We start from the raw sequence: 26,765 nt of genomic DNA, 5'->3' as shown, positions 1-26,765 counted from the left end.
GGTATAACAGTAATATAGCATAGTAGAGCGGGATGTTAGGGTGGTATAACAGTAATATAGCATAGCAGAGCGGGATGTTAGGGTGGTATAACAGTAATATAGCATAGTAGAGTGTGATGTTAGGGTTGTATAACAGTAATATAGCATAGTAGAGCGGGATGTTAGGGTTGTATAACAGTAATATAGCATAGCAGAGCGGGATGTTAGGGTGGTATAACAGTAATATAGCATAGCAGAGCGGGATGTTAGGGTTGTATAACAGTAATATAGCATAGTAGAGTGTGATGTTAGGGTTGTATAACAGTAATATAGCATAGTAGAGTGGGATGTTAGGGTTGTATAACAGTAATATAGCATAGTAGAGTGTGATGTTAATGTGGTATAACAGTAATATAGCATAGCAGAGCGTGATGTTAGGGTGGTATAACAGTAATATAGCATAGTGAAGTGTGATGTTAATGTGGTATAACAGTAAAATTGCAAAGTAGAGTGGGATGTTAGGGTTGTATAACAGTAATATAGCAAGTAAAGTGTGATGTTAATGTGGTATAACAGTAAACTAGCATAGTAAAGTGTAAGGGTGGCAGACAGACGGTTTATTCAGTATGTAAGGCCATATGGCCCATAGTACAGTTCAGTTTTAACAAATCCATGAACATCAATGTATAGCAGTAATAGAGCATAGAAGGTATCAACAGATGAAGAGCAATATGTGGTCCCTTCTTTCAACCAAATTCAAATTTTCTAGTCCAACAACCAAATATACTTCACATGAATAACGACCATCAACAGTAAGTCCACAGATGCCTTTCACAGTTTATTTCAAACAAATACAATATTTGAAATTAATGTTCCCACCTCATGTTTCGAACAATTTGTATGAAAATCTATTAATTAATTGATTTTGGCCTTACATAGATTGCCCCACAGATGTGAGACAATATTGGTATTTTATCTTGGTATTGATACCAGTTCTACAGATGTGACCATGGATCTCTGTTGCTGAAACTGTTGTGCAACCAGTGTAGTGATGGTGAGTTTATTCATGCAGGCAGAGATCAAAGGTATTGGCATGGTACAAAGCGAAGTATTTGTTTAATGGTTACTGTGAGTTTGTTCACCACTGATGTTCAGATTATTTTAATAATACACACCCACACATCAACACAGATGGTGATGTTATCTGTTTTAATATGCCAGCTACGCAATATACCAGACTAATTTTCATACTTAGACAATGGAATGTAGGTGTAATTGTTATGCTAAAAAACATTTCATCATTATATGAAAAGTGTATTTTCTGTTTTGCAAAAAAATGTTTTTATATGAGTTAAATTCTTTAGTTTTCATTGTTAAAAGTCATACCCACATGCGCTATTTGACGTCAAGGCTGTGACTATATTCACGTCGTCTTCCAAATCAGCAAGTGCTATTGACACCCACACAGTGACATGAGTGACAGCATGTGTCGGTGCACGTTGATTTCATCACATGTAGACACACATTGCATATGACCTATTTATTAATGTCTGGACACTTTGTGGACTAAAGTTCTCATTTTAAGTGGAGAGGAGGGTAGCTGAGTGTTTAAAGTGTCTGCTCAGCATACTGAATGTCGGGTTTGATTCCCCTCCTGGGTACAATGGGTGAAGCCCATATCTGGTGTCCCTTGCTGTGATATTTCTGGAATATTGCTAGAAGCTGCATTAAACCATACTCACTCACTCTGATTTTCACCAGGGATAGAAATTAACCGAGAAATTCCACTTATGAACCTGAATAGTGATATCATTAGCAATACCCCCAAAATGTTTGATTCTACTGGCCCTTAGGCATCTTTTACACTAACAAAGCTGGTCCGGGCTAGCAGACTAGTGTAATGTCTATCCCTGTTCATAGACAAGGATTTTGGTGTGGGAAGTTTCATTTTATAAATATTACTTGGTCCACTGACCAAAATTAATCGTGAATAGGATTGATTCAATGTTGAAGGTCCAGTCTGATTTCAATGTTTATATCAACCACTGACGCAAGGTTTTACGAAAAAATGCATGTAAACCAAAGCTAAAGGCCTAAGTGGTTTTATTTGAAAGTGGTGTGATGAAAGTGTAGGAAGAAAGCTATTTGATACAATGGAGGATACACAGTGCATACTGCCCATTAGCATGTGTGAAACAGTAGGTCAGGAAGTGGGGCATTGTGTTAGGCTAGAACTGGAACGATTCAACAGCCTACAGCATGAAAGTGACATTCATTTAGAAGATTTGTAGAATACTCTAGTTTGACACCTGGCACATACTTCTTCTGACCCGTGAAGATCCGGGGTAGAATAGGTCTTCAGCAACCCATGTTTGTCGTAAGAGGCGACTAAAGGGATCGTGTGGTCAGGCTCACTGACTTGGTTAATGCATGTCATTGATGCTCCTTATGTGAATCACTGGATTGTCTGGTCTAGACTCGATTATTTACAGACCACTGTCATACAGCTGGATTATAGCTGAGTGCAGCGTTAAGCATCAAACCCAAAAATCTTAAAGATTCTGGTTGAATGATCTTGAAGATCAAATTCATAATAATCCTTTTATCACTGCATCTATCATTGTGTTTTGTTTGTTGAATGCCAAACTCTTCCAGTGATATGAGGGCAGACTGTAGATATCCATGACACGCAATCAACCAAGTCTTCAACCTTGACAACTCGACTTATTTGGTCGACTCTCACTAGGGATCTGTTCTTACCCGGAATCCCACTGTTGACTTTAGCTGTCGGGGTATGGGGTAGAATAGGTTCCCTGCACCCCTTGCTTGATGTAAGTGCCCAATCAGGTGAGGATCGAGTGGTTACAGTAACTGTTGACGATCACTACCTGGTGCAAACCTGACTATTTACAGGCTGCTGTCATATACCTGGAACATTACTGAGTCCATCGTTAACGACGAACAACCAACAGACACCGGTAGTACATGTATTTGTACTTAAGCAATGAAGAAAATATCTAAAGAAGGGACAACTGTTGACTAAGCGGACTCCATTAGCTGGTCCAAGAGAGATAAACCATTTTGTTAAGGCTTCACGTTGCCTTGCTCAAGACTGTACTGAAGGAAAAGTCCATGTATGTGTAGTAATTCTATCCTCCTTATAGGCAAGTCTAGATATATGGAAAGTAAGGACTCCAATCTCTTAAAGCGACAACTATTTCTTATTATGTACATAATCTAGAAATGATATTTTAAATATTTAATTATTGCCTTAGAGACTTGTGCAAGTCTAGGCATCACGTTATCAGCTAGATCATCCTGACATGTACAGATTTTCACCTTGAAAAATGCCACAGGCAACATGTGAAAGTTGTGCACTCAAATCCTGTTCTTATAAATAACCCAATACAGGGCAACAAGTAGGCGAAGCGGACAGGCAGATTGATTGTGTAATTATCTTGATCAACATCGGAAGGGTTGGACCTCAAGCATAGTTTGAAAGCGCCACCTGACAAGATGTGCTAGCTGATATTCACTTTTCTCGGCACTGTCCTTTCTGCCTTTCTGAAATTGTTTTATCGATGCTGAAAATTTATCTTAGCAACTTAAATGATAAAGTCAACTGCTGCATGTATGCCAAGTCCTAGCCATGTCACTGCAAAAAGTGTGTATAATATTATTTATATATTTTCTCGAAGAGCTGCCGCCATTAATTCACCAATTGTTGCTACATAATTCTTGTAAATGCTGTTATTAATCCCATATTATCCACTGTTTGCATTTATGTTAGTCAAGTATGTCGAGTTATGTGAAAGATGTTGTATTTGTTGTAGAGATTTTCTACCTTGAGGTGGTTTTGTACAATAAAATACCTTGTATCTGCCTGGTGTGTAACTTGAGCCACCACAACAAAAGGTAGAATTCCAGGTCTCTTGCTTCTGTAGCAGGCTGGCATACTTTGTAAGGAATCGGAAAGTCTGGTTTCCATGACAACGCAACTCTCTCCTGATGTGAAACTAGACTTTTTCAAGCACTCATTCCTATAATGAAAACCCAAGACGAACCTTCCAATCTCCCATCTTCATGATACCAGGACTATTATTAGAGGTAGATAAAGAACCTGAACTAATTTCTATTCCCAGAAACCTTTCATCACCGGCATAACTTAGAAATTGTAACCAAGCTGACGTGCAGCTTTCAACTTGGTAATCTAATAGTGAAGAATAGCTGTACTGTCATCATTTTCTCTTTTACATGGGCTACCCATGTTGGTGTGTATTGCCAGGTTTAGGGCCTCTGAATCATCCTCTCTAGGCATGGTGAGACTTTATTGGTTTGTAAAGAGCCTGTTGAACGTTCTAGCTGAATCATAATCTATGGTGTATGTCAGCAAGTATCGGTGTATGTCAGCAAGTATCGGTGTATGTCAGCAAGTATCGGTGTATGTCAGCAAGTATCGGTGTATGTCAGCAAGTATCGGTGTATGTCAGCAAGTATCGGTGTATGTCAGCAAGTATCGGTGTATGTCAGCAAGTATCGATGTATGTCAGCAAGTATCGGTGTATGTCAGCAAGTATCGGTAGCTTCATATGTATCGGAACCCAATTGTCCTGGAACAGGTAATTTCAGAAAGAAGTTCGGTAGCTCTTTGAAATGCGTTTGTTCTTCATGAAGTGTTAGGATCTTTACTCAGTACAGTTTATGTTTGACTCAAGGTTGATAAAAGTCAAACATTTACTGATGTTAACAGCAATGACTTATTGTGATTCATTCGACCTTGACCTTGACCCTCACAACAATGACTTTTCTGCCAATGAATAATTCCTATCAGACAAATGGTGAGTGATTGTTCTAGCTATGTCACTGCTGCCTGTAAATAATCTAGCCTGACCAGGAAACAAGTGGACGATAGCAGGAGCAGTGATCCAGGATACGATGACTCTTGCATGATGATCATGTGGCTTACCGTGTTGAATCGTCTTCTGATCCAGAATCTCCATGGAGTCAGCATATGTCTTTGAAATTATGAAGTATGGACGTAACAATAAACCACTTTGGCGCCATAATTCTCTGTGCAGAGTTATGTCCCTTAGGTGTGTCAGAAATATAAACATCTAAGATCTGCATTTCTTTGGAGACGCCGTGACTGAACTGAATTCCTGTTCCATGTTTGTTTATTTGTTGTTTAACGCCACACTCAACAATATTCCAGCTATATGATGGCAGTCTATAAATAATTGAGCCTGCACCAGACAATCCAGTGATTGACATCATAAGAAGTGATCCACGCATTTGGAAAACGATAACATGCATCAACCAAGTCAGTGAGCCTGACCACCCAATCCCGTTAGTTGCGTCTTACCACAAGAGTAGTCACCTTTTGAAGACCATTTTACCCCGAATCGAATCCAAACTCACCCACTCACCTTAACAGTGTTTGTCTACATGTACTTTGGACTATTTACTCTCCGGACAGCCTATAAGAAAGTGCTCAAATTTTAGAATTTACTGACCTCTGCCACAGGCAAGCTAATATGGTTTGTGCATATTTGATATTTATTTTAGTTTTTTTACATTGTAAACATTTTGTCAACAATATGCATACTAAAACTGTCGGTGACCATAACTAACATATTGAATAATTGAGGCATCCGTCATTGATTGAACCATAACAGACCAGTCGAAAATTTCTTAAACGTTTCCTGAATACATCAATTAAAAGAGCAAGTGACTAAGCAAGTCTGTTCTTTGGCAGGTGTATATAGCGACTAATGATAAATGTCTGTGAGAATTAATGACTGCGTTACAGATCAAACGATAAAAACCTAGAAATTGATAAATTGGAGGTAATAGGTGGGAGTCGTCAGTCTGTGACAGAAGACATCTGTTGATGGTGTTCGTCTCCCCGTCTACATGGCAGCCACTGAGTTATGTCAAGTCCAGTGTTTACATCAGATTTGGCCGAGTCAGCAGATGGGACAATGCCAGCAGGTGTTTATCACAGCAATCTTCACACTCCTACGTTGACATACTGATGTCATCAACGTTGATAGGTCGGTGGTCAATATATATGTATATTGACAGCATTAAAATCGGTATATCCTGGTGCCTGTCATCACTGTTGATTTAGAAAGGAATTGTTGAGAATGTTGGTGTGATGATATATATTGTCAATTTTGGTATTTGTAGACATGATCAATATTGATAATAATGATATATATATACTGATGTCATTGATAATGATATATACAGGAATTGTCAATATTGATAATTGTGATATTCAGGTATCTATGTTGATAAAGAAGGCATTGTTAACATTAATGATGTCAACATGTTAATGTTAACATAAGTGGAGTTAAACAGTGATGTATCATCTATATTGATTTACCGGTATGTATATCAACATATGTGGTGCAGGCTGAAGGGTTGTGCTTGGTGTCAGACAACACCATGCGTCATTTTTGACAAAACAAAAGCATTAACTTAAAACATTTGTTCTGACAAAATATGCTGTTTTGATTGGGGTATCAACAGTAAATAATCTTTTTGCATTTTTTATGTCAAATACTAGATGACTAGAAATGTAAAGTACAGTGCTTAAGTTATTTTTTTTGCATTCAAACATTCTATATGTTATTTTCACGCTTCCAATACCGTTTCCTGTATCAATTTTGCACTTTTAGACAGATTTAGCACAGAAACAAAGAGAACAATGAAATGAGTTTAATTGCAAGTGTTTACTCCGTTTAAACATAGGTTGAAATAGAACAATGCAAACAATCTACACTGATGCACTTAGGGCAGTCAGCAAGCTGTGCAGCACGTTGCAGGCTGTTTCAGCTCTTGTCATATAAACAGTGAGCACACCATGCACTGTGGCGACCGGTTACAACAATATCACATAATGGTTTAAGTGTGTTAAAGTTTATTGAGCTAAAGACTTTGGGCTGGTAGCTATTCCAGTTGCATTAGGAATAATATTCGCTGTTTATGGATCAAGTGTACTCAGAATGAAGTGGATGGTGCTATTGTTTTGTCAGATTTTGTCTCATTCTGTGTGTAAAGTAGAAAAGTGGATCGTTCACCTAAAGGGAAATAATAGATTTATTTACTATTTCCAGTTGCCTTTTACCATGTTGGGGTAGCCTTGCTCCAAGGCTGTACTGAAAGATAGATCCAGGGATGTGTAGTAATTCTATCTTCCTAATAGGCAAGTCTAGGTATGTGGACAGTAGGACTGCAGCCTCTTTTAGGGACAACTTGCTATTATTTAAATAATGTAGAAATTATGATTTAAGCTAATAATTATTGCCTTAGAGACTTGTGCAAGTCTAGATGTTAATATAGCAGACCATCAAGTTCAGGCAACTTTTGGTTTATCCGCAGTACAGGGTTAGATATTGTTTAGGAATATCTTCCAGTGTTTAGATTGCCGAGTTGCTCCGCCAAGTGTCTGGTATTGTCGTCAGTGCCAGAGTGGCAGGACTGGAGCCCCCAGAGAGGGTATTAGGTAAAGGCTTGGCAAGTAGTGGGACGGAATTCAACAGTAAAACTGTGGATTTGAGTGTAAAAAAGGTTGCATGAGTCAGGGGTGTAGTGGCATGAATGATCGGGGCATGGAGTGGTGAATGGAATGCTCTGACAGCTGCAGTCTAAACACTGAGATTTATTAATGTGATCACTGATAACCCTGGAATGTGAAAACTGATATCAGGTTATGGAAAGATTTTTGCAGTGTGAAGACATCTGTGTAGACAAATGATATCAAAAAGTAATTTGTTGCTTGTATATATCATTTTGGTTTGCCTTATCAGCTTAAGAAATTGGCACTAGTCCTGTAGTCCTTGCCAAACTGCCCAATAAACCATTTTAAAGGGTTTATATGTTATCATTATAAGGACTAGTGGACTCAAAATGTTGGTTTCTACTGCTGCTTATTGTGATTATAGGTATTTGTCTTTGTTGGTCAATCATTAATTATGATATTTTACTACATATTTGTGTGTTTTCCTGAAAAATGTTTCAAATTGCCTGTTACTGTATTTGACGTAATAAGCGCCCAGGGCGCTCTCAAAATTAGAAATAGGGGGCTCTTATTAGAATATTATTTTGGTGGAAAAAAGATAAAAAGAGTTGAAAGATAAATTTTGTGGTTTATGGTGACAGCCTGAAATGTTTATGTACGACAGATATATTATTCCAGAATTTAATTGCCCATAATTAAGGGTGCATATAACACACGAGTGTGCATATACGCAAATAAATATGTCTTGTGTACATTGATCAATCGGAAGGGGTGCTAATTAGGATTGTTTACTCGCCAATATAGCAGCAAATATCGCCGTGGGTGCTTATTAGAGCGGGGCGCTTATTATGTCGAATACGGTATTCAATTTGGGGGGCAGAGTAGGTCCCTAGCACCCGTTACACTTTACATATGTGTGACCTGGTCCCTTGGTATCATTATTATTACTTGTGCTGTCATCTTCATAAAATATCATACACTTATTATCTTAATGAATCCCATGAATGAAATACATTGGAGAAATAGAATGAGTGAGTATGGTTTTAAGCCTCTTAATTAAGCAATATTCCAGCAATATCATGGCGGTCGGGTAGACTAGTGGTTAAAGCTTTTGCTTGTCATGCCGAAGACCCAGGTTCGATTCCTGACATGGGTACAATGTGTGAAGCCCATTTCTGGTGTCCCCCGCTATGATATTGCTGGAATATTGCTAAAGGTGGCGAAAAAACATACCCACTCACTCACTCCAGCAATATCATGGCAGGGCACACCAGAAATGGGCTTCCCAAATTGTGCCCATGTGGGAATCGAACCCAGGTCTTTGGGTTGATGAGAGAACACTTTAACCACTAGGCTACCCGACTGAAGAATAGATAGATGTGAGACAGGGGCATCAGTGGTGAATCCAGTCTGTGGAATTAGACAATAGATGGGTGTGTGTGGCCGAGTGTTTATGACAGGCTGTAGTAGCCTGTTGAAAGAATTCCTCATTGTTGCCAGTGTTGCTGACTGCAGGGTCGGAGGTCACACGTGGCAACAATTGCTACCTACATTGTTTGGCGGCAGCCAAGGTAGCAGGTCCTGACCTTGACTGTTGCGTGTTAACACTGACACCATTTGACAGTCGACATGTGTAATCAGCTCGGTCCAACTCCATCATTAGCAATTTTGGTCTGTCGATTCTAGGAAAACAGGAGTTATTTTACGGATTTAAATGACAGGAGCCAACAGCCAATAGTTTTTAGTTTCAGTGCCTGATAGCTCAATCTTTGATGAACTCAAAAAAAATAAAAAATCATAAATCACAAAAAGAAACGCACACCATAGAAACATATCGAGAAGTATGACAAAACTAACAATCAGTCAAGTGTTACCACAGTGTCTTAATTCTTATCGCGATGTGCTGCACATGATTTCCAAACTTTACACACTGATCCTGCATGAGACAAATGGTGCATCTTGAGTCATGGATCTATGACGTCACATGTGATGCGTTCCTGAGCACTGGTTCACACATCATGCCAGTTTGTTCGTTTGTGCATCAAACCAATCTAATATCTCATGGATATGAGAAAGTCTTTATATATTTACCAACATGTGTGGTATTCGTGTTTCTTTTGGTGGTGAGTATATATCCATTCGTTCTTTTATGAGTGAGTGAGTTAATATGGTTTTACACCGCTTTTAGCAATATTCCAGCAATATCACGGCGGGGGACACCAGAAATGGGCTTCACACATTGTACCCATGTCGGGAATCGAACCCGGGTCTTCTGCGTGACGGGCGAACGCTTTAACCACTAGGCCCCCCGTTCTTTTATGAAGAAACTTATGTAGAATTTGTCATGAGATTGTGTTGGAAAGAAGCCAGTTGACTCAGTGTAAGTCTTCCCTTTTTTTATCCGTGTGCCCGCAATGACTTACAAAGCGGAGAACCAACAGTGACAAATTCCAAGCTCCCAGGGATCAGAGGGCCTATACAGCATGTCTCTGCTAGGATATGACAGCAGTTGCTGAAGAATGGCCAGTGTATGTGTGATAGAGACTTACAACACTGGCATTCCGAGCTCCCCTCTTTTGTCTGAGATCACAACACAAGTGCCACCTTGCTGACCTCCACCACCCCCACTACTACTCAGCAATATTTTCTCCTTTTGCCATAGCATGTGTCATGTCATGACATAATATAAGCAGCGGTATCGTGCAGGGGCTGTATCTAATTATATGTTCTCCATATAGGAAATATGGTGTTCATTATGGTACTCAATAATGTTATCTTTTGGGGGAATGGATTTTGATTAAAAAAAATTCAAAAGATCATGGAAGTTTGAGTTTGAAGACCTGGAGCTTGTTTTGAGGCTTTTTCTACACTGTGAAATTTGGAAGAAAAATATTAATATTGTATTTGTTAGAAATTGGTATCTGGTTCCATCCCTTATTCATGTATATGTGAGCAAGTTTGGTTTTACACCAATTTTAGACATATTCCAGTGAGGGACACAACCTGACTCACATATTGTACCCATGAGGAGGATTCAAACCTTGGTCTTGAGGTTGATGAGCTAACACTTTACCCATTAACCTATCCCACCACCTCGTATGACTGTGGAAGTGAGTGTACATGGCAATAGTTTGAAATTATCTCAAAATTCCATCTTGTGATAAACCCATCAAGTGGGACATTCTCACATTTTCAGATTAATAGATGTGTTAAACAGGTTTTTCTTTGCACAGTTGAAGATGTTTTTGAAATCATGAATAGATTCCAGACATCTGTATATCCCGGGGATTCTTGTGATTTAGGACAGGGTTTCTACCCCTGTTTTGATAGTACAACGTAACCATTCATGGACAGAATCATTCCTTGGGAAACTGTCTGGATTAACAGTTTCTGGATTAACGAATTGTGAATGGGTAATGTTGTCTCCAGTATACTCAGACACTGACCACGATCATCCTGAAGAAGAGTGTGGTACTATCAGGGTCCGGACTAACAAGGTTTCAGGGTACTAGAGTGTAACGTGGACCTGGAAACCAGCCTCCGACAATAACCTTACCTCATGTTGTGAGTGTGACTACGTACCAATCCTGTAATGTCAAAGTGTTAATCTGGTAATGAACTATCTATCCCAGTAGGCCTGAGGCTGTATACTGTAGACTTACTATTCAGCAATAGTGTCAGGCTGTATGCTGTAAACTTACTATTCAGTAATACTGTCAGGTTGTATACTGTAGACTTACTATTCAGCAATACTGTCAGGCTGTATGCTGTAGACTTACTATTCAGTAATACTGTCAGGTTGTATACTGTAGACTTACCATTCAGCAATACTGTCAGGTTGTATGCTGTAGACTTACTATTCAGTAATACTGTCAGGTTGTATACTGTAGACTTACCATTCAGCAATACTGTCAGGTTGTATACTGTAGACTTACTATTCAGCAATACTGTCAGGTTGTATGCTGTAGACTTACTATTCAGCAATACTGTCAGGTTGTATGCTGTAGACTTACCATTCAGCAATACTGTCAGGTTGTATGCTGTAGACTTACCATTCAGCAATACTGTCAGGCTGTATGCTGTAGACTTACTATTCAGTAATACTGTCAGGTTGTATACTGTAGACTTACTATTCAGCAATACTGTCAGGCTGTATGCTGTAGACTTACTATTCAGTAATACTGTCAGGTTGTATACTGTAGACTTACCATTCAGCAATACTGTCAGGTTGTATGCTGTAGACTTACCATTCAGCAATACTGTCAGGTTGTATGCTGTAGACTTACTATTCAGCAATAGTGTCAGGCTGTATGCTGTAGACTTACCATTCAGTAATACTGTCAGGCTGTATGCTGTAGACTTACTATTCAGTAATACTGTCAGGCTGTATACTGTAGACTTACTATTCAGCAATTCTGTCAGGTTGTATGCTGGAGATTTGCTATTCAGGAGTTCTGTCTTGGTGTGCCAGTTCTAGGTCAGGGCGGTGAACATGGCTTTTGTCAGTTGTAGCATTCTTGAATTCTGGCTTTCAGAAAGATAATGATTTTTTTTAGCATAGTCCAGCAACTTTCAAAATCTGCACCTCATTATGTCATTCATGTGGAAAATAATTTATTGAGGTTAAGAATTTGACAGGTTGAACTCCAGTATTCAAGATGTAGGGGGTGCCTAGATTCATACTATAGGAGTAAACCTAAGGACACTAGGACCTCCCCTAAGTTTGGACAGTAGCAACTGGGTTCAAAATACTATTGGAATAAACGATATTGAGCCAAGAGCTCCTTGTAGTTTCAAACATTGGTTTCGGCAAGTGATTCAGTTTCTGAGATGATTGTAAAACTGTTTACAAATTGTCCAAGATGTGCAAATTTTCAGTAAATGATGTACCTGTAGCCACTTGACAATCAGGCTCCTTCAACAGGTGGCGAGGTATCTCTTCACAAACACAGCCATCGTAAAATTACCTTCAGGAGGTTCTGGTATTGCTGTTATGAGACAAACAACCTTCACCTTGAGGATGGACCATTTGGCCGACCTGTAGAGTAGCGTTTCTTCTATCTTGATATGTGTTTTCCATACCACTTGGATTCTCTGATGCGGCTAAATGCACCAGGAAATGTGTGCATGTAGCTCTTCCAGCATATCTGGGCTGCCTGTAGGTAGCGATTAGATGAAACTCCTTCATCAGCTCGACAGTTGGCACTTCCGGATTTCCTACCCAAAATAGCCCAGATCAGTTAGAATCATCTGTGGAGGCTGAGACATGTGTACATGTAGGGGATCTGCTGACTGCATCACCATGAAGCTGGCTTTTGTAGTTGTGGAGTTGCCTGGTGGTGATACTGTGTTGTATGGTCTTGCAGTGAGGGGATGAAGACACATCGTTGTTCATGTCTTATCTTTGTTGTCTGCTGAATGATGTTAAAAAGTTTTAACGCTGTATCCCGTGGAGATGCTTATGTTAACACTGTGTTACTGAACCTGTTATGGTGAGATGGCTTCCATGCCGTGTTCCCCAACCCAACACCCACATACATACAACCCTCACTCCCCACCCCTCTACCCACACACACCGACCCAGCTCTCATTCACTCCCCACCCCTCTACCCACACACACCGACCCAGCTCTCATTCACTCCATCACCCTGCATCACTGACCCACATCCCTACCTCAACCCCTAAACAACCCTACCTAATCCTCCACTGCCCCCGCCCCCATTCCCCTCACCCTTCCCCCTGACCTCCATCCTCATCCTCCCAAACACCCAACCCTCAACCCTACAACAACAAATGAAATGGCCAATATATGTATAGCCTATATTCTTGGCACATTGACTGAACACACAGTTATTTATTGAATAATCGGACAGAGCAGATGTCAAACGTCCACTGACACAACAGCATCAAACAAATGACAAGTCCCCTGATGTCCACAGTAAATTCTCACAGGTATATCGGAGAACAAGAGAAAATCAAGACTGACATGATGTTTATGAAGCCTGTACTCCCAAACAATAAAAGTCACGGTCTAGTAAGTATTTGACCTGACAAGTTAAAAACCTCCAATTACTGACCAACCGTTGAGCAGATTTGTCCTGTCCAAGTTGCTGGCTTTGTTGTCAAAAACCTGATAACAAGGGCTAATCCACCCTGATAGGTAATTGTTTGCTGTCTGATGATGAATCCCCAGGAGATAGCCACCATCTTACTGCATCTGTGATCCGGCCCAGGCAGCGACTGTTCCTGTCAACACTTATCTGGCAGCGTCCAAACTGATAAGTAGTTGTCAAGACACCTGATGACCCATTCTCCCCTACCCTTCTCCCCCCAAGATATCAGAGTAATATAGCCAATTACTGACCAACTACAGTCAGGCAATTTACCCAGTGGCCTGACTTCATGGCTTCACACTCTCAAGGTCATATTCTAGGGGTGTCAGTGTACTGTCAGGTACTGGTTGGGATTATTGTTAGTGACAATATTGTTTCGGTCACTACTTCAAGACAATTTAGTTCGGTGAGAAGAACAGCTATGATTCATGTTTGTCTTGGGCGGTGGGTTAGCCTAGTGGTTAAAGTGTTTTCTCATCATGCTGAAGACCCTGGTTCTATTCCCAACATGGGTACAATGTGTGAAGCCCATTTCTGGTGTCCCCTGCCATGATATTGCTGGAATATTGCTAAAAGCGGTGTAAAACCATACTCACTCACTCACTCGCTCGCTCCATGTTCGTTTTAATTAATGGGGGCGCTGTGGTAGCCTAGTGGTTAAAGCTTTCGCTCGTCACACTTAAGGTCTCTTTTCTGGTGTCTCCCGGCGTTCTATTGCTGGAATATTGCTAAAAGCGGCGTAAATCAGAGCTCACTCGCTCTTAACTAATGGCTGCTTGTGATCTTAATGGCGTTCTGTACTGTTATGCTTTAGCAGTCAATATGTCAGCAGTTGAAGATGCTGGAGGAGATGGATGAATTCCTGGATTTCAGTGTGTGTATTTTCATGTGGGGTAAAAGGGTTGGACAGAGAGTACTCTGACAGATGATGGATTGTGAGCATACCAAGAGAATAGCCCGGTCCTTGAGAAAGGTTAATAGTTCTGCTAATACATGACATGTACCTTGTAGACTGCTGCAGAATACTGATGAGTTTTCCTCCTTGAGAGTGGGTGTGACCAGGTGGACATACACTGGGGACCACTGTCCCTGACTTCCACTGTTTGAGAATAACGATTTTCACATTGGCAGGTTTAGCATCAGGTTGTCTAAAGTGGATGACAACTATTTAGAAAGTCATTGCAACTTTCAAGGAAAGGACTTATATAAGTAAACCTCAAACCACAGGTTGACTTCACAAACTGTTATAAAACAATACTTGTGTTTGAAATTAAGAATAAAACCTGATAAGGCCTTGAGCTCTGATTTTCCTATATTGAAATACTTAAACATGTGACCTTCTGACCCACTGTTGTGGTAGAGTTGGTTTGTCCATGGCAGGCACTGTGACAGAACTGAATACTGTTCAAAGCGGTGTTAAACCCAACTCACTCACTCACTCACTCCATGACTAGTTGGAACGTTGTCAGTGATCCTGTCTCATCCGACAGCTTCATAGTCCAGCAATCCATGACAACTGGAAGAATGGAGAGGTGGGATTGTTGGAGGTGTTGTGCCGCCCCCTGCGGAGGTGTATTGACAGACTGGTAAATGATCATCTTGTGTGTGGAGTGGCGCTGCATGGCGCTGGGAAATAGGCAGTGTCGTGTGGTCGCCTTGCATGTCAAGGCATGATTGGGACGCACTGAGCTATAGCAATACCCTATCTACAACTTCTGATTATTAACCTCACAGCATGGTGCAAATAAATATATCCTTCTTCTCTCCTATAAATCTGAATAATGAGAATGCCTGTAAAAGAATTATCCTCAAACCTTTATGTTCTATAGATTAGGATTACTGTCATTGGGGTTTTGATGAAATATTAATAATAATATTGATAAATGTGATATGTCGTAGCATGCACCCATATGAACACTATTATCAAATACAAATGGAAATGAAGCTAACATGAACAAGTTAAAATACAAATTAGCAGTTAAACTTCACATTACAAAACTTCAAGCTTTAAACTCCTTTGAGGCAGAATCTGGTATTGATGGTTGAAATACAATTCCCTTTGAACACAGACTATTAGATGATAATAGCACTCCATCACAATGAGCATACACAGGGGACATAACCCTGAAGAATCTTTGTATCAAATACTACTTTCTTAAAGACAGTTTATTGATTCAACTCCCAAAGGGTTTGTTTGACTTCAGGTAGTGTTGTCCTATTAACTGTACCAGGCTTGTTGCGCTGTATTCTCTAAATGTGAGGTAATGGATACATAGAAAAATGTGTTTCATTTAAGACTTTGCTGCTGGTGATCCTGTTGTTCTGCTTCCGTTTGTCGATTACGTTTTTGACAAGTGGAGCTGTTTCTCGTCTGGCAGATGACAATATTGATTGCAGTGTATGTGAGGTAGTTGTAAGGAAAATGTTACACTGCTGTTACTTGATTTCTCAAGAGCTGATTCACAACTTAAAAGATTTATGAATAAAGACGGATGACTCATATGGGTTTAAAGTGTTTTGTATGTATCACCTGAGTGTAGCTTTGTAGCTTTCGGTGTCAAATATGTTTGTTTTTTATTGTTGTATTCATGTCCTGGTGTTATAAATGTCTGAATAGGATTTGACAGTCACGAAAAAACAATTTAAATGGCGTAGTTCAAATGCTTTGTCATGTTTTGGCAACCTGAGATGTAGGTTATCTTGTAAAGATAAAATTTTGTTGATTTTGTCAACAAATGTGTATCATGAGAGTTAAATGGAAAGTATTTGGCGCCACTCAATCTCCTGTAAATACTTTTGCACCAAGTATGCATCACAATTAGCAATCGTTGTTAGCCTTTTAACATCATTAACAACCTTCCCTCATAGGGAGATCAACAGTGTTGTTGAGGCAGTGTCATGTTCGTCATGTCACACCGTGAGGTAATGAAGAAACATGACTTGTACTTGTCAACCCCCAATATTTTATATTGACTGCCACACCAGGGGAGATGAGTACGGGTTGGATATGAAATCATTTTTCGATCAATTTATGTTTCATTTTGCGGTTAGGAGCTGTGGCGCATATTTTCTACTTAATGAACTTGTCAGAGGGTGAAAAATGTGTCTTCTTTCTTCCTCGTTGCATTCATGCTACTTAAATTAAAAGAAGTGAGAAAGATGAGACGTTTGTTTTCATAACCAACTAACAAGAAAGTCATGTCAATGAAAATCAAATATTCTATGTAGTGCTTGATGTTTTGTTTGTTTGTTTATTTGTTGTTTAACGACGCTGTCAGCAATATTCCAGCTAGATTACGGCCGTCTGTAAATAATCAAGTCTGGACCAGAAATCCAGTGATTGACATCATGAGCTGAACAATTGATTTGCCTTTGTATGTGTTTGTGATGGGTGCCACCTAGGCGCAGGATATGCTAACCTTTTTGCGGACACCTGGCTTCATTACTATTTGACAGTAATTCATAAACACATGCTCCTGGTATAGTCAGAATTGTACACTCGACTCTGCTTTATGCAGAGATTTCTATTGGATATCGGGGGGCATGGGTGGCCCAGTCGTCTAAGGCGCCGCGATTCGCTGTGCAGAGTTGCGTACCTTGGGCACGCCAGAAACCTATGATTGTGGGTTCGAATCCCAGTTCTCCCCAATTATGTTTCTAGGTTTGTCAGCACCATACCCGTGCTCGTGGGTTTTCACCGAAGTGGTAAACGTTTGAGACCTGCATCACTTCGGGCTTTCCTCCCACATTAAGCTGACACGCCTTGATATAACTTGAATACTGTTAAAAGCGGCGTCAAACCCAACTCACTCACTCACTCACTCACTATTGGATATGGAAAGGGTTGGTGGCTTTATTCACATTATGTTTCATTACATGTATACAGCCAATCAGCTATGAGATGAGATGTGCAGTTTGAGTTACGACACAAACATCTGGTTATAGGAAAGATTGAAGGATGAATTGTATTCCTGTTCGTCATAGATCCATCTAATACTTGTCATTGTTTCTTTCAGATATTGCCTTGGATTGGTCAGATCACTTATTATGGTGGCCGGAAAAGAACATGTGGTTGGATCGCACACGGTCAACTCTAGACCAGTACAATGTCCAGGCCGATGCACGCCTCCATTTCACACCAATGCACAAAAATCTTCGAGTGCAGTTACCTGACTTGCAAGTTTTGGAACTTCGTGTTGACTTTTCTTCTCGAGTTTTCGCTGCTGTCATCAGCTTGTGCAAGGAGCTAGGTGAGTGGTGACGTTTTTTACCACGGTGAAAGTCAAGCTGTGTCATGGCAGCCTGAAAACTCTGGGCAAGGAAAACTGGTGTTTGAAAGCATGAGCAATTATCAATGTCCTTGGGTACATTGACACAACGCCACACTTTGTAACAATATAGTCACACTTTGTAACAACAGTCACACATTGTAACAACACAGTCACCCTTTGTAACAACAGTCACACATTGTAACAACACAGTCACACATTGTAACATGACATCATCATAATGGCACTGTTTGTGTTTTCCTCACATATGTAACTGGTCATAAAAAGTATATTTAAAAAAAATAATAAACCATTTGGCCTACCTACTAACACCATCAGTTGAGGGCTTCTCTGCCAAAACACAAATATATTTCGGCCTTGTGGGTATCATTTATGAAGAGGACCTACAGCCAGACTCCCCAAGGGGTACTGTATTTCATCACGTGTATTCCTGGTCCGGATTCTGGTCTCATAAAAATGCAACCAATATCGGTTAGCTGTTCATACTAGCTCATGGTCAAACACCATATTTGGGTGTTAATATGATATTTCACTGGGCTGATATTTTGGTAATGTAATATTTGGGGGATTATCAATTTGATAAGAGAACATGGCATTTTGGTGGCAGCTCTCAGAACTATCTGGAAACAATAGCATCACAGCTGGGATGAGCTGGGATGATGACAGCATGATGGGTAAATCAGCTGATATCTAGGTCAGGTCATCGGAGGTCAGTAGCTGCATACTTCCTTAACCACAGAAAGGGCTCTGGAGGAGGAGCCTTTTTTTGTAGTTGCATATTGTTATTTGAGTTTTGAATAATGAGGTGAGGTGAAATGGGGTTTATTGTTGTGTTCAAGATTATTTCACTCATAGCTATGTGCAGTCGTGCATGCATATGTGTGTGTGTGGCTGAATGTACTAGTTCCGACTTAATGCTGGTGTTTTGGTGCTAGCCCACTGAGATACCCCACTTGGGCACAGTATACTGACTCTGAGCAAACCAGTCCTTGTTTAATCCCCTTAATGCTGAGCACCAGGCAGGGTAACAACAAGTACCATCTTTTAACGTCTTTTGGATGACACGACCAAGCGACTCCTCTCCTCGGGCAGACTTTCAATAATGAATCTATATGTGAAAAAGTTAATTATAAACAGTGCTTAACTGATCTGTAAATGTATTTTTTAGATAAACACTAGTGATTGTTCAGGCGGAGATTGACTTATCTCGGAACTATTGGAGCATGAAATGGTAGCCGAGTCTGTACAAGCAGGTCGCCCTGTCAGTTGAACTATTACCTTATAATAGTGTAGTCTATGATGTAGAGCCCATCCTAGCGAGACTCTTCATTCACCCCCACCATGCCTCATTAAACACGCCTCAGTTTAACGTTTCTTCTCCATTCAGATAAGCATGCAGTTCTCGTGTGGTAATACAGATTGACAAAAATGTTAAGCCCTTTTTCAACTAGAATGGATTCCCGGTGTTATATGCTCAGGCAAGATGTTAAAAGGGTTGGAGCAGTTTCAGATAGATATTTGACTTCGCTTAGGTTATCTGTGATAGCATTGATTTCCTCGAAATGGTTTTAAAGAGGTCAAGAAAAGTTTGTTTAACTTTGGTCTTAATGAAACTTAAATAGCTATTAGCTTTCACAAGTTAAAATTGTTGTCAGAGATCGAGCTGTGGTGAACAAACTCAGTATGACATCAATGAAACAGTGTTTCAGTAACAGTTACCAGAGAATTATGTTCTCTTCTGTATTGCTATAGATATTGTGTAAAAAAATCTGTAATATACACGAAAATATGGACTGCCATGTAAATGTTTGGTCTTACATGGGTGTGATGGCTCACAGATTGGTCTAGGAGTGGCCGAGGCACTTTAATAATATGGCAAATACAGTATTATACCATATTTGACATGGCATCTAGCATCTGTAAGCAGCTCCTGGAGTTCTAACCCTCCAGTAAGAAGGCACAGTAGGCCTTCATTTAGCACCCCCTATACCTCTACTGTATCTAACCTGGGGGTGACCAGGAGGGGGAGGGACACACGGTGAGGGGGAGGGTCAGGAGGTCAGGTCCTTGTTCAGATGCCAGTCCCCATTACTTCGTAGGTGTTATATTTAGAAAGTTAAGGAAAACCTGAAAGAACTTACAGATGACAGGCATTGATGGATTCTGCCCCAGTGATCAGATCTAGGTCAGGAATTGGTCGAATATGAATTATATAGTATCCTTTTAAGCTCCATTAGATTTTGTCTGTATGATGTACTTACATACTCAGTTGTCCATGTGATCTTGTAACAGGCGTAATATCATTTATGCGTTCAGAATTTCCAGCAGGTAGCTCATAAAATGGAAATGCATTTGGACGGCAAATTGTCCTGAACATAAGGATGTTTTTAGGACGGCTTGTTTTACATTTCAATGTGTTGATAACACCCTTATAATAATGGTCAGTGGGACACTTGACCGTCTTAAATCAAGAGGGAATCATTTCCTGTTGAGGCTGAAAGGTAGTCATCAGATGGACATAACGTTTCGTTTAACCCACTTGTAAACATCTCACTCTAAGTGGTTCCTGACCCACAAAAAGAACCTTTGAAATATTGATGTTGCCACAGAAGTCAGGAGGTTTCGACCTCCATCTCCCTGATTCTGATAATCCCTCATCCATTACAACTTGGTCAGGTCCAAGTGGCCAGTCTCTGGTCAAGGAGTTGGTCAGGCGGGCTGTAGTGTCGGCTGGAGCTTCCAAGATGTGATTAAGCGGAAGGTTCCGTTGAGAAATGGTATGTGATGCTGACGGAGAGACAGGCTTAGTGGTGTGTGCTTCATCATGATCCTATTGCCCGTAACGCATTTCATCAGCAGACATCAAAGCCATATCACCCTATCTGTAAACAGAATTGAGTAATATGCTCTCGTAACCTTTTGGATAGTTTGGGAGCAGTTCAGTGACATTTGTTGGTAATATATCTACAGATGGGCGCTAAATATGAGACATGGCACATGAGGAAAGGCATTCTTGAGACAACATCTTTTGGGTGTGTAGGTTTCTTTGTAATATCTTGGATTGGATCTTGTTCCTTTTGAGTAAAAAGCAAATCCCGATAAATGTCACTAGCCACAGAAAGGCCAAATTCAAATGTTTTCAAGATCACTGCTCTGATTTAAAAGAAAGGGAATTTGAATTTGGAATATTGAATTAAAAGCTGATAAAAAGCAATGAAAATGTTTTGAAAGTAATATAGAATATTGAAACAAATGAGGGAGGAAAAAGCCACCTTGTGTAGACCCAGTCACTGGAACATCTTGTGCATCTATCAGTCAAATCTGTATCAAGCTATAAATGCCATGTTATGCAATGTAAATATCAACAGGGTTAGAATGCAACCCTCTCCAGACTAAACTTGATAAATAAATAGCAGCCATGTCTATCATGTCGACCAATCTGGTGCAGAAATGAAATTGACAACAGCGTGTAAATATCACCATAACATCTGCAATCTTAAAATAACACACGTATAGCGAAGCTGTCGTGGTGGTTATGTGAGTCTTTTGTGGCGTGTTTCGGCCTGTCTGGCTTAAATATGGAGACACCCTTTTAATTGATCATATATTTATCCCAGATCAAGGCAGAGTTGGCAGTGCATTACTCTGGGAACCTGTTTGTTGGCACAGTTGCGAAAGAAAACAAATGATGAACTCTGTGATCTCGTGTGTGTGTTAAACCCCGATACCTGCTGGTGTACAGTGTGTGTACGACTGGGTGGTGTGTCAAGGTGCTTTTCGTGGTGGCTTTTTTAATGGGAAAAGATGTTTATATACAACTTGTATGTTATTCATATCTTGTGTGACAGAATCATTTTTAATTAATGTCATTTGAATACTTACCTCGGATATAACAACAGATCTATGGAGAATAATCTGTTAGGGATTATAACAAAGTGGCCATTGCTATAGGATTGTAGTAATGGGAAAATTGTTACAATAGTTCATTCGTGAAAACTCAAATTCTGTTTTGGCAAGGGACGGATTCTGAGTAAGCTAGACACAGATGAAAGACATTTTGTAAGCTTTTATTGTGTAGAAAATGTCATGATACTTGGTGCCTTGGTACAAGCAGTCAGTAGAAAAAATGTTTGCGTTTACAAACCAAAAATTGTCTTTTGACATTGTTGTCTGTGGATTTAGAATTGGATATATGAGTTGGTATTAACTGAGTTTACTTGACATATAGAAATGTTAGTAGATGTGGCAAAAATCACCATGTGATTATCAATGTGGTTACAGTACTGTGTGGTTGTCAAGATTATCCGTCCAAGTCATGATATGCAATTATAAGAAATTGAGTTGTCGCAGGCCCTCTCAATTCACAGTTGTTGCCCTTGTCATACCAGGATATGCTGATTGTTGTAATTGCAGATTCATCCAGATTATGATTGTTGGTTTGTCAGCACCATACCTGTGCTGAAGTGATGTGTACAACGTGGTCACTTTGACCATCACTTTTCATCACTCATTACACATTACACAGCCAGGCTGTGATATTTAACTCAAATTATTTTCAAAGCCATGATCTTGAACCGAAATTCTGTTCAAAGCTGTGATCTTGAACCGAAATTCTGTTCAAAGCTGTGATATTGAACTGAAATTCTGTTCAAAGCTGTGATATTGAACCAAAATTCTGTTCAAAGCTGTGATATTGAACTGAAATTCTGTTCAAAGCTGTGATATTGAACCAAAATTCTGTTCAAAGCTGTGATATTGAACCGAAATTCTGTTCAAAGCTATGATATTTAACTGAGATTCTGTTCAAAGCCATGATACTTAGCGGAAATTATGTTCAAAGCAGCATTAAATCCGACTAAACATATGAAACTGTGTTTAAGGGTCTCTGAAGTAGGAGGATGAGACAAGATGTTCTTATTCAGAGTCTGAATGGTATATATGTCATACTTATGTCATACAAATTCAGGCAGAAATTACTTTTAATGAAAAAGTCAGCCTGACTTGAAATATGAAGAAGTGTATTAGAAAATGAATAATAAAACAAATCGTGTTATGTATAGCATGTCACATATGACTTGATCATGCATGCTGTGGTAGTAACGGTGCCGCCAAGTGGGTGAGGAAATGCATTGATGCCATTACATGCTCAAGCAGGCTGTGCAGGAGTACACACTAAACTGAAGTGATTGGAAAGCAATTACAGATGATGCGGTTTAATCAGGGGACTTTCTGGCTGGTGGAAATAGAAATACTGCTGAATCACCTCGTTGTGGAATTACCAGGGGATATGTTCGGCTTGTGCAGGTGCTTCTGGCTGGCTGCTTGTTGTTTGGGTGAAAAAGGGTGGATTATGATGCTGCAGTTTAGTATGAAATGATTTATATTTTTATCCATTCTGAGAGATAACTGCTCCCCTGGGGCCGATTTTATGATGGTGCTGAATTGGATGGACTCTTTTTGAATTATATTGGTTGAAATGTGAACAAACATTTACCATGGTTATGGGGTCTTTGAATCAAGCCTGATTTGATATTGATCATGAAGCACATACGTCATCGTCTCCCAGTTGCATAGATCAATGCTCATGATGTCAATCACTGGGTTGCCTGGTCCAGAACAATTATTTACAGACCGCTGTCATATAGCTGGAATATTGCTGAGAGTGGAGTTACACAACAAACACAATAAACTAATGATGAAGTAAGATGTGTCACAGACAGTCGGCCCAGGTATCACTGGGTACACATCACTATCTATCTGTCTCTCTCTCTCTCTCTTCTAGGGGCGGTCGGGTAGCCTAGTGGTTAAAGCGTTGGCTCGTCACGCCGAAGACCCGGGTTCGATTCCCGACATGGGTACAATGTGTGAAGCCCATTTCTGGTGTCCCCCGCCGTGATATTGCTGGAATATTGCTAAAAGCGGCGTAAAACCATACTCACTCACTCTCTCTCTTCTTTCTCTCACTGTCTCTCACTTCTACTACAAGACCCCCCACTCCCTTGTCTACCTCTGGGAGTCCCCAGGACAAGACTTGCAGTCTCTGACCCAGCAGGTAGAGTGACATTAACTAGGTGTGACCCTGTGACTGGGGGGATGGGTCGACAGGTAAACAGACAAGATAAGCTCGTTAACAGGTGAGCCATGGAATGTAGGGAATCTTCACTGACCTACATTCCGGCTGCTGGGTGATGCTGGAGATGCTCAGGAGAAGTCAGGGAGGTCTAAAATAAATAAAAACTGAATATGACAAATTACCACCTCTGTATGCATTGAATGTGGCCTATACAATCAAGGGGGAAGGGTGGCCCGTACTATCAAGGGGGAAGGGTGGCCCGTACTATCAAGGGGGAAGGGTGGCCCGTACTATCAAGGGGGCACGGGTAGTCCGTACTATCAAGGGGGCACGGGTAGTCCGTACTATCAAGGGGGCACGGGTAATCCGTACTATCAAGGGGGCACAGGTAGTCCGTACTATCAAGGGGGCACAGGTAGTCCGTACTATCAAGGGGGCACAGGTAGTCCGTACTATCAAGGGGGCACAGGTAGTCCGTACTATCAAGGGGGCACAGGTAGTCCGTACTATCAAGGGGGCACGGGTAGTCCGTACTATCAAGGGGGCACAGGTAGTCCGTACTATCAAGGGGGCACGGGTGGCCTGTACTATCAAGGGGGCACGGGTGGCCTGTACTATCAAGGGGGCACGGGTAATCCGTACTATCAAGGGGGCACAGGTGGCCTGTAATATCAAGGGGGCACGGGTAATCTGTACTATCAAGGGGGCATGGGTAATCCATACTATCAAGGGGGCACGGGTGGCCTGTACTATCAAGGGGGCACGGGTAATCCGTACTATCAAGGGGGCATGGGTAATCCATACTATCAAGGGGGCACGGGTGGCCTGTACTATCAAGGGGGCACGGGTAATCCGTACTATCAAGGGGGCATGGGTAATCCATACTATCAAGGGGGCACGGGTGGCCTGTACTATCAAGGGGGCACGGGTAATCCGTACTATCAAGGGGGCATGGGTAATCCATACTATCAAGGGGGCACGGGTGGCCTGTACTATCAAGGGGGCACGGGTAATCCGTACTATCAAGGGGGCATGGGTAATCCATACTATCAAGGGGGCATGGGTGGCCCATACTGCCAGGGCGGGGAGGGGGGCCAGGGGTGGTCCATACTATCAACGGGACAGGGGTGGTCCATACTATCAACGGGGCAGGGGTGGTCCATACTACCAAGAGGGCACGGGTCGTCCATACTATCAAGGTGGCACGGGGGGCTCATACTGCCAAGGCGGGGAGGGGGGGCCACGGGTGGTCCATACTATCAACGGGACAGGGGTGGTCCATACTATCAACGGGGCAGGGGTGGTCCATACTGTCAAGAGGGCACGGGTGGTCCATACTATCAAGGTGGCACGAGTGGTCCATACTATCAAGGGGGCACGAGTGGTCCATACTATCAAGGGGGCACGGGTGGTCCATACTATCAAGGGGGCACGGGTAGTCCATACTATCAAGAGGGCATGGGTGGTCCATACTATCAACAGGGCAGGGGTGGTCCATACAAGAGGGCACAGGGGGTCCATACTATCAAGGGGTTACGGGTGGCCCATACTATCAAGGGGGCACGGGTGGTCCATACTATCAAGGGGGCACGAGTGGTCCATACTACCAAGAAGGCAAGGGTGGTCCATACTATCAACAGGGCAGGGGTGGTCCATACAAGAGGGCACAGGGGGTCCATACTACCAAGAGGGCACGGGTGGTCTGTACTATCAAGGGGGCACGGGTGGCCTGTACTATCGGGGGTGGTGGGGGGGTGGTGGAGGGCACAAGTTGTCCATACTATCAAGGGGTTACGGGTGGCCATTTCGCCAAGACCCATCATTTCCAAGCCACCAGGGTGGCCGAAATAGTGCTGGCTGCTGTGTAAAACAATCTTCACAGTCGCCAAATGACGCCATTTCAAGAAATGTTGTAACCAAATCAGTTACCTTGTCTTTAATCAATGAGGACTTCACATGTACTAGACATTTTCTAGAAAAAACCCATGTCTCTTTCCAGTGATTGCTTGTGCAAATAATCCCTATCCCTACATGTCGTAAGCCCATACATCAGTGCATGTCTGCTTGTAAAACAAACATTTGTATTGGACTGGTAGATTGATGTATTGCTCTAACAAGGACACTCAGTCGGATCCACGTCTATTTCAAGAATAATTCACCGTGGAATTCTGCAGTTGCACGATCGCCAACATCCAAAGTAAACGTTAAGGTCTGGTGTTGGTTCATTTCCTTTATTGAAACTGAAATGGAAACAGTCCTAAAAAGCCCTAAAAGGTGGATATTATTGACAATGGTCTCCAGGTACTGTGTTTTTGACAAATGGGGAAATGTTCATTTCTCCTCTCCTCTGTATCCCCATGTTTTCTCCATCACTCACTGGCTCGTACGAATTGAAATGTGGCGAAACATGAAAAGAGAGGATGCATCAAATTGGGATCTGTCTGCTACTCTTGTGGGGTACGGGTGTCTTATTTGTCTAAGGCGCAGTAATTGTGCAGAGTTTTGTCCCTTGAGGGTGGCAGAAGCCTATGACATATGAGAATTATATTTCTTTTGTTTGTCAGCGCAGTCACTACAGTGGTGGATTTCTCACTCAGGCTTTCCTCCCATGAATGGCTGACGCGCCATGATTCAACTAATATGCTGTTAAAAGTGGTGTTAAATCTCACTCACTCACTCAAGCCCATTTCTGGTGTCCTGCCGCTTGAGGACTTGAATATTTATAAAATCAGCAGGAAGCAACACTCACTCACTCACTCACTCACTCACTCACTCACTCACTCACT

At 41.3% G+C, this 26,765-nt stretch overlaps 1 protein-coding gene across 1 annotated transcript in view; it reads left to right on the top strand.

Moving 5' to 3' along the window:
• Positions 1–26,765, top strand: part of LOC124132340 (fermitin family homolog 2-like) — a 97,347-nt gene that overhangs the window by 47,801 nt on the left and 22,781 nt on the right. Inside the window, exon 2 of the mRNA XM_046496221.2 lies at positions 17,634–17,867. Within this exon, the coding sequence (XP_046352177.1) occupies positions 17,634–17,867 (234 nt within the window). The remainder of the gene's footprint in view (positions 1–17,633; positions 17,868–26,765) is intronic.

The sequence above is a fragment of the Haliotis rufescens genome, unplaced genomic scaffold, assembly GCF_023055435.1.
Source record: "Haliotis rufescens isolate VD_foot unplaced genomic scaffold, xgHalRufe1.0.p SCAF_3, whole genome shotgun sequence".
Lineage (NCBI taxonomy): Eukaryota > Metazoa > Mollusca > Gastropoda > Lepetellida > Haliotidae > Haliotis > Haliotis rufescens.
Note: the sequence above shows the minus strand (reverse complement) of the source record. Positions and strands in the feature narration are given on the sequence as shown.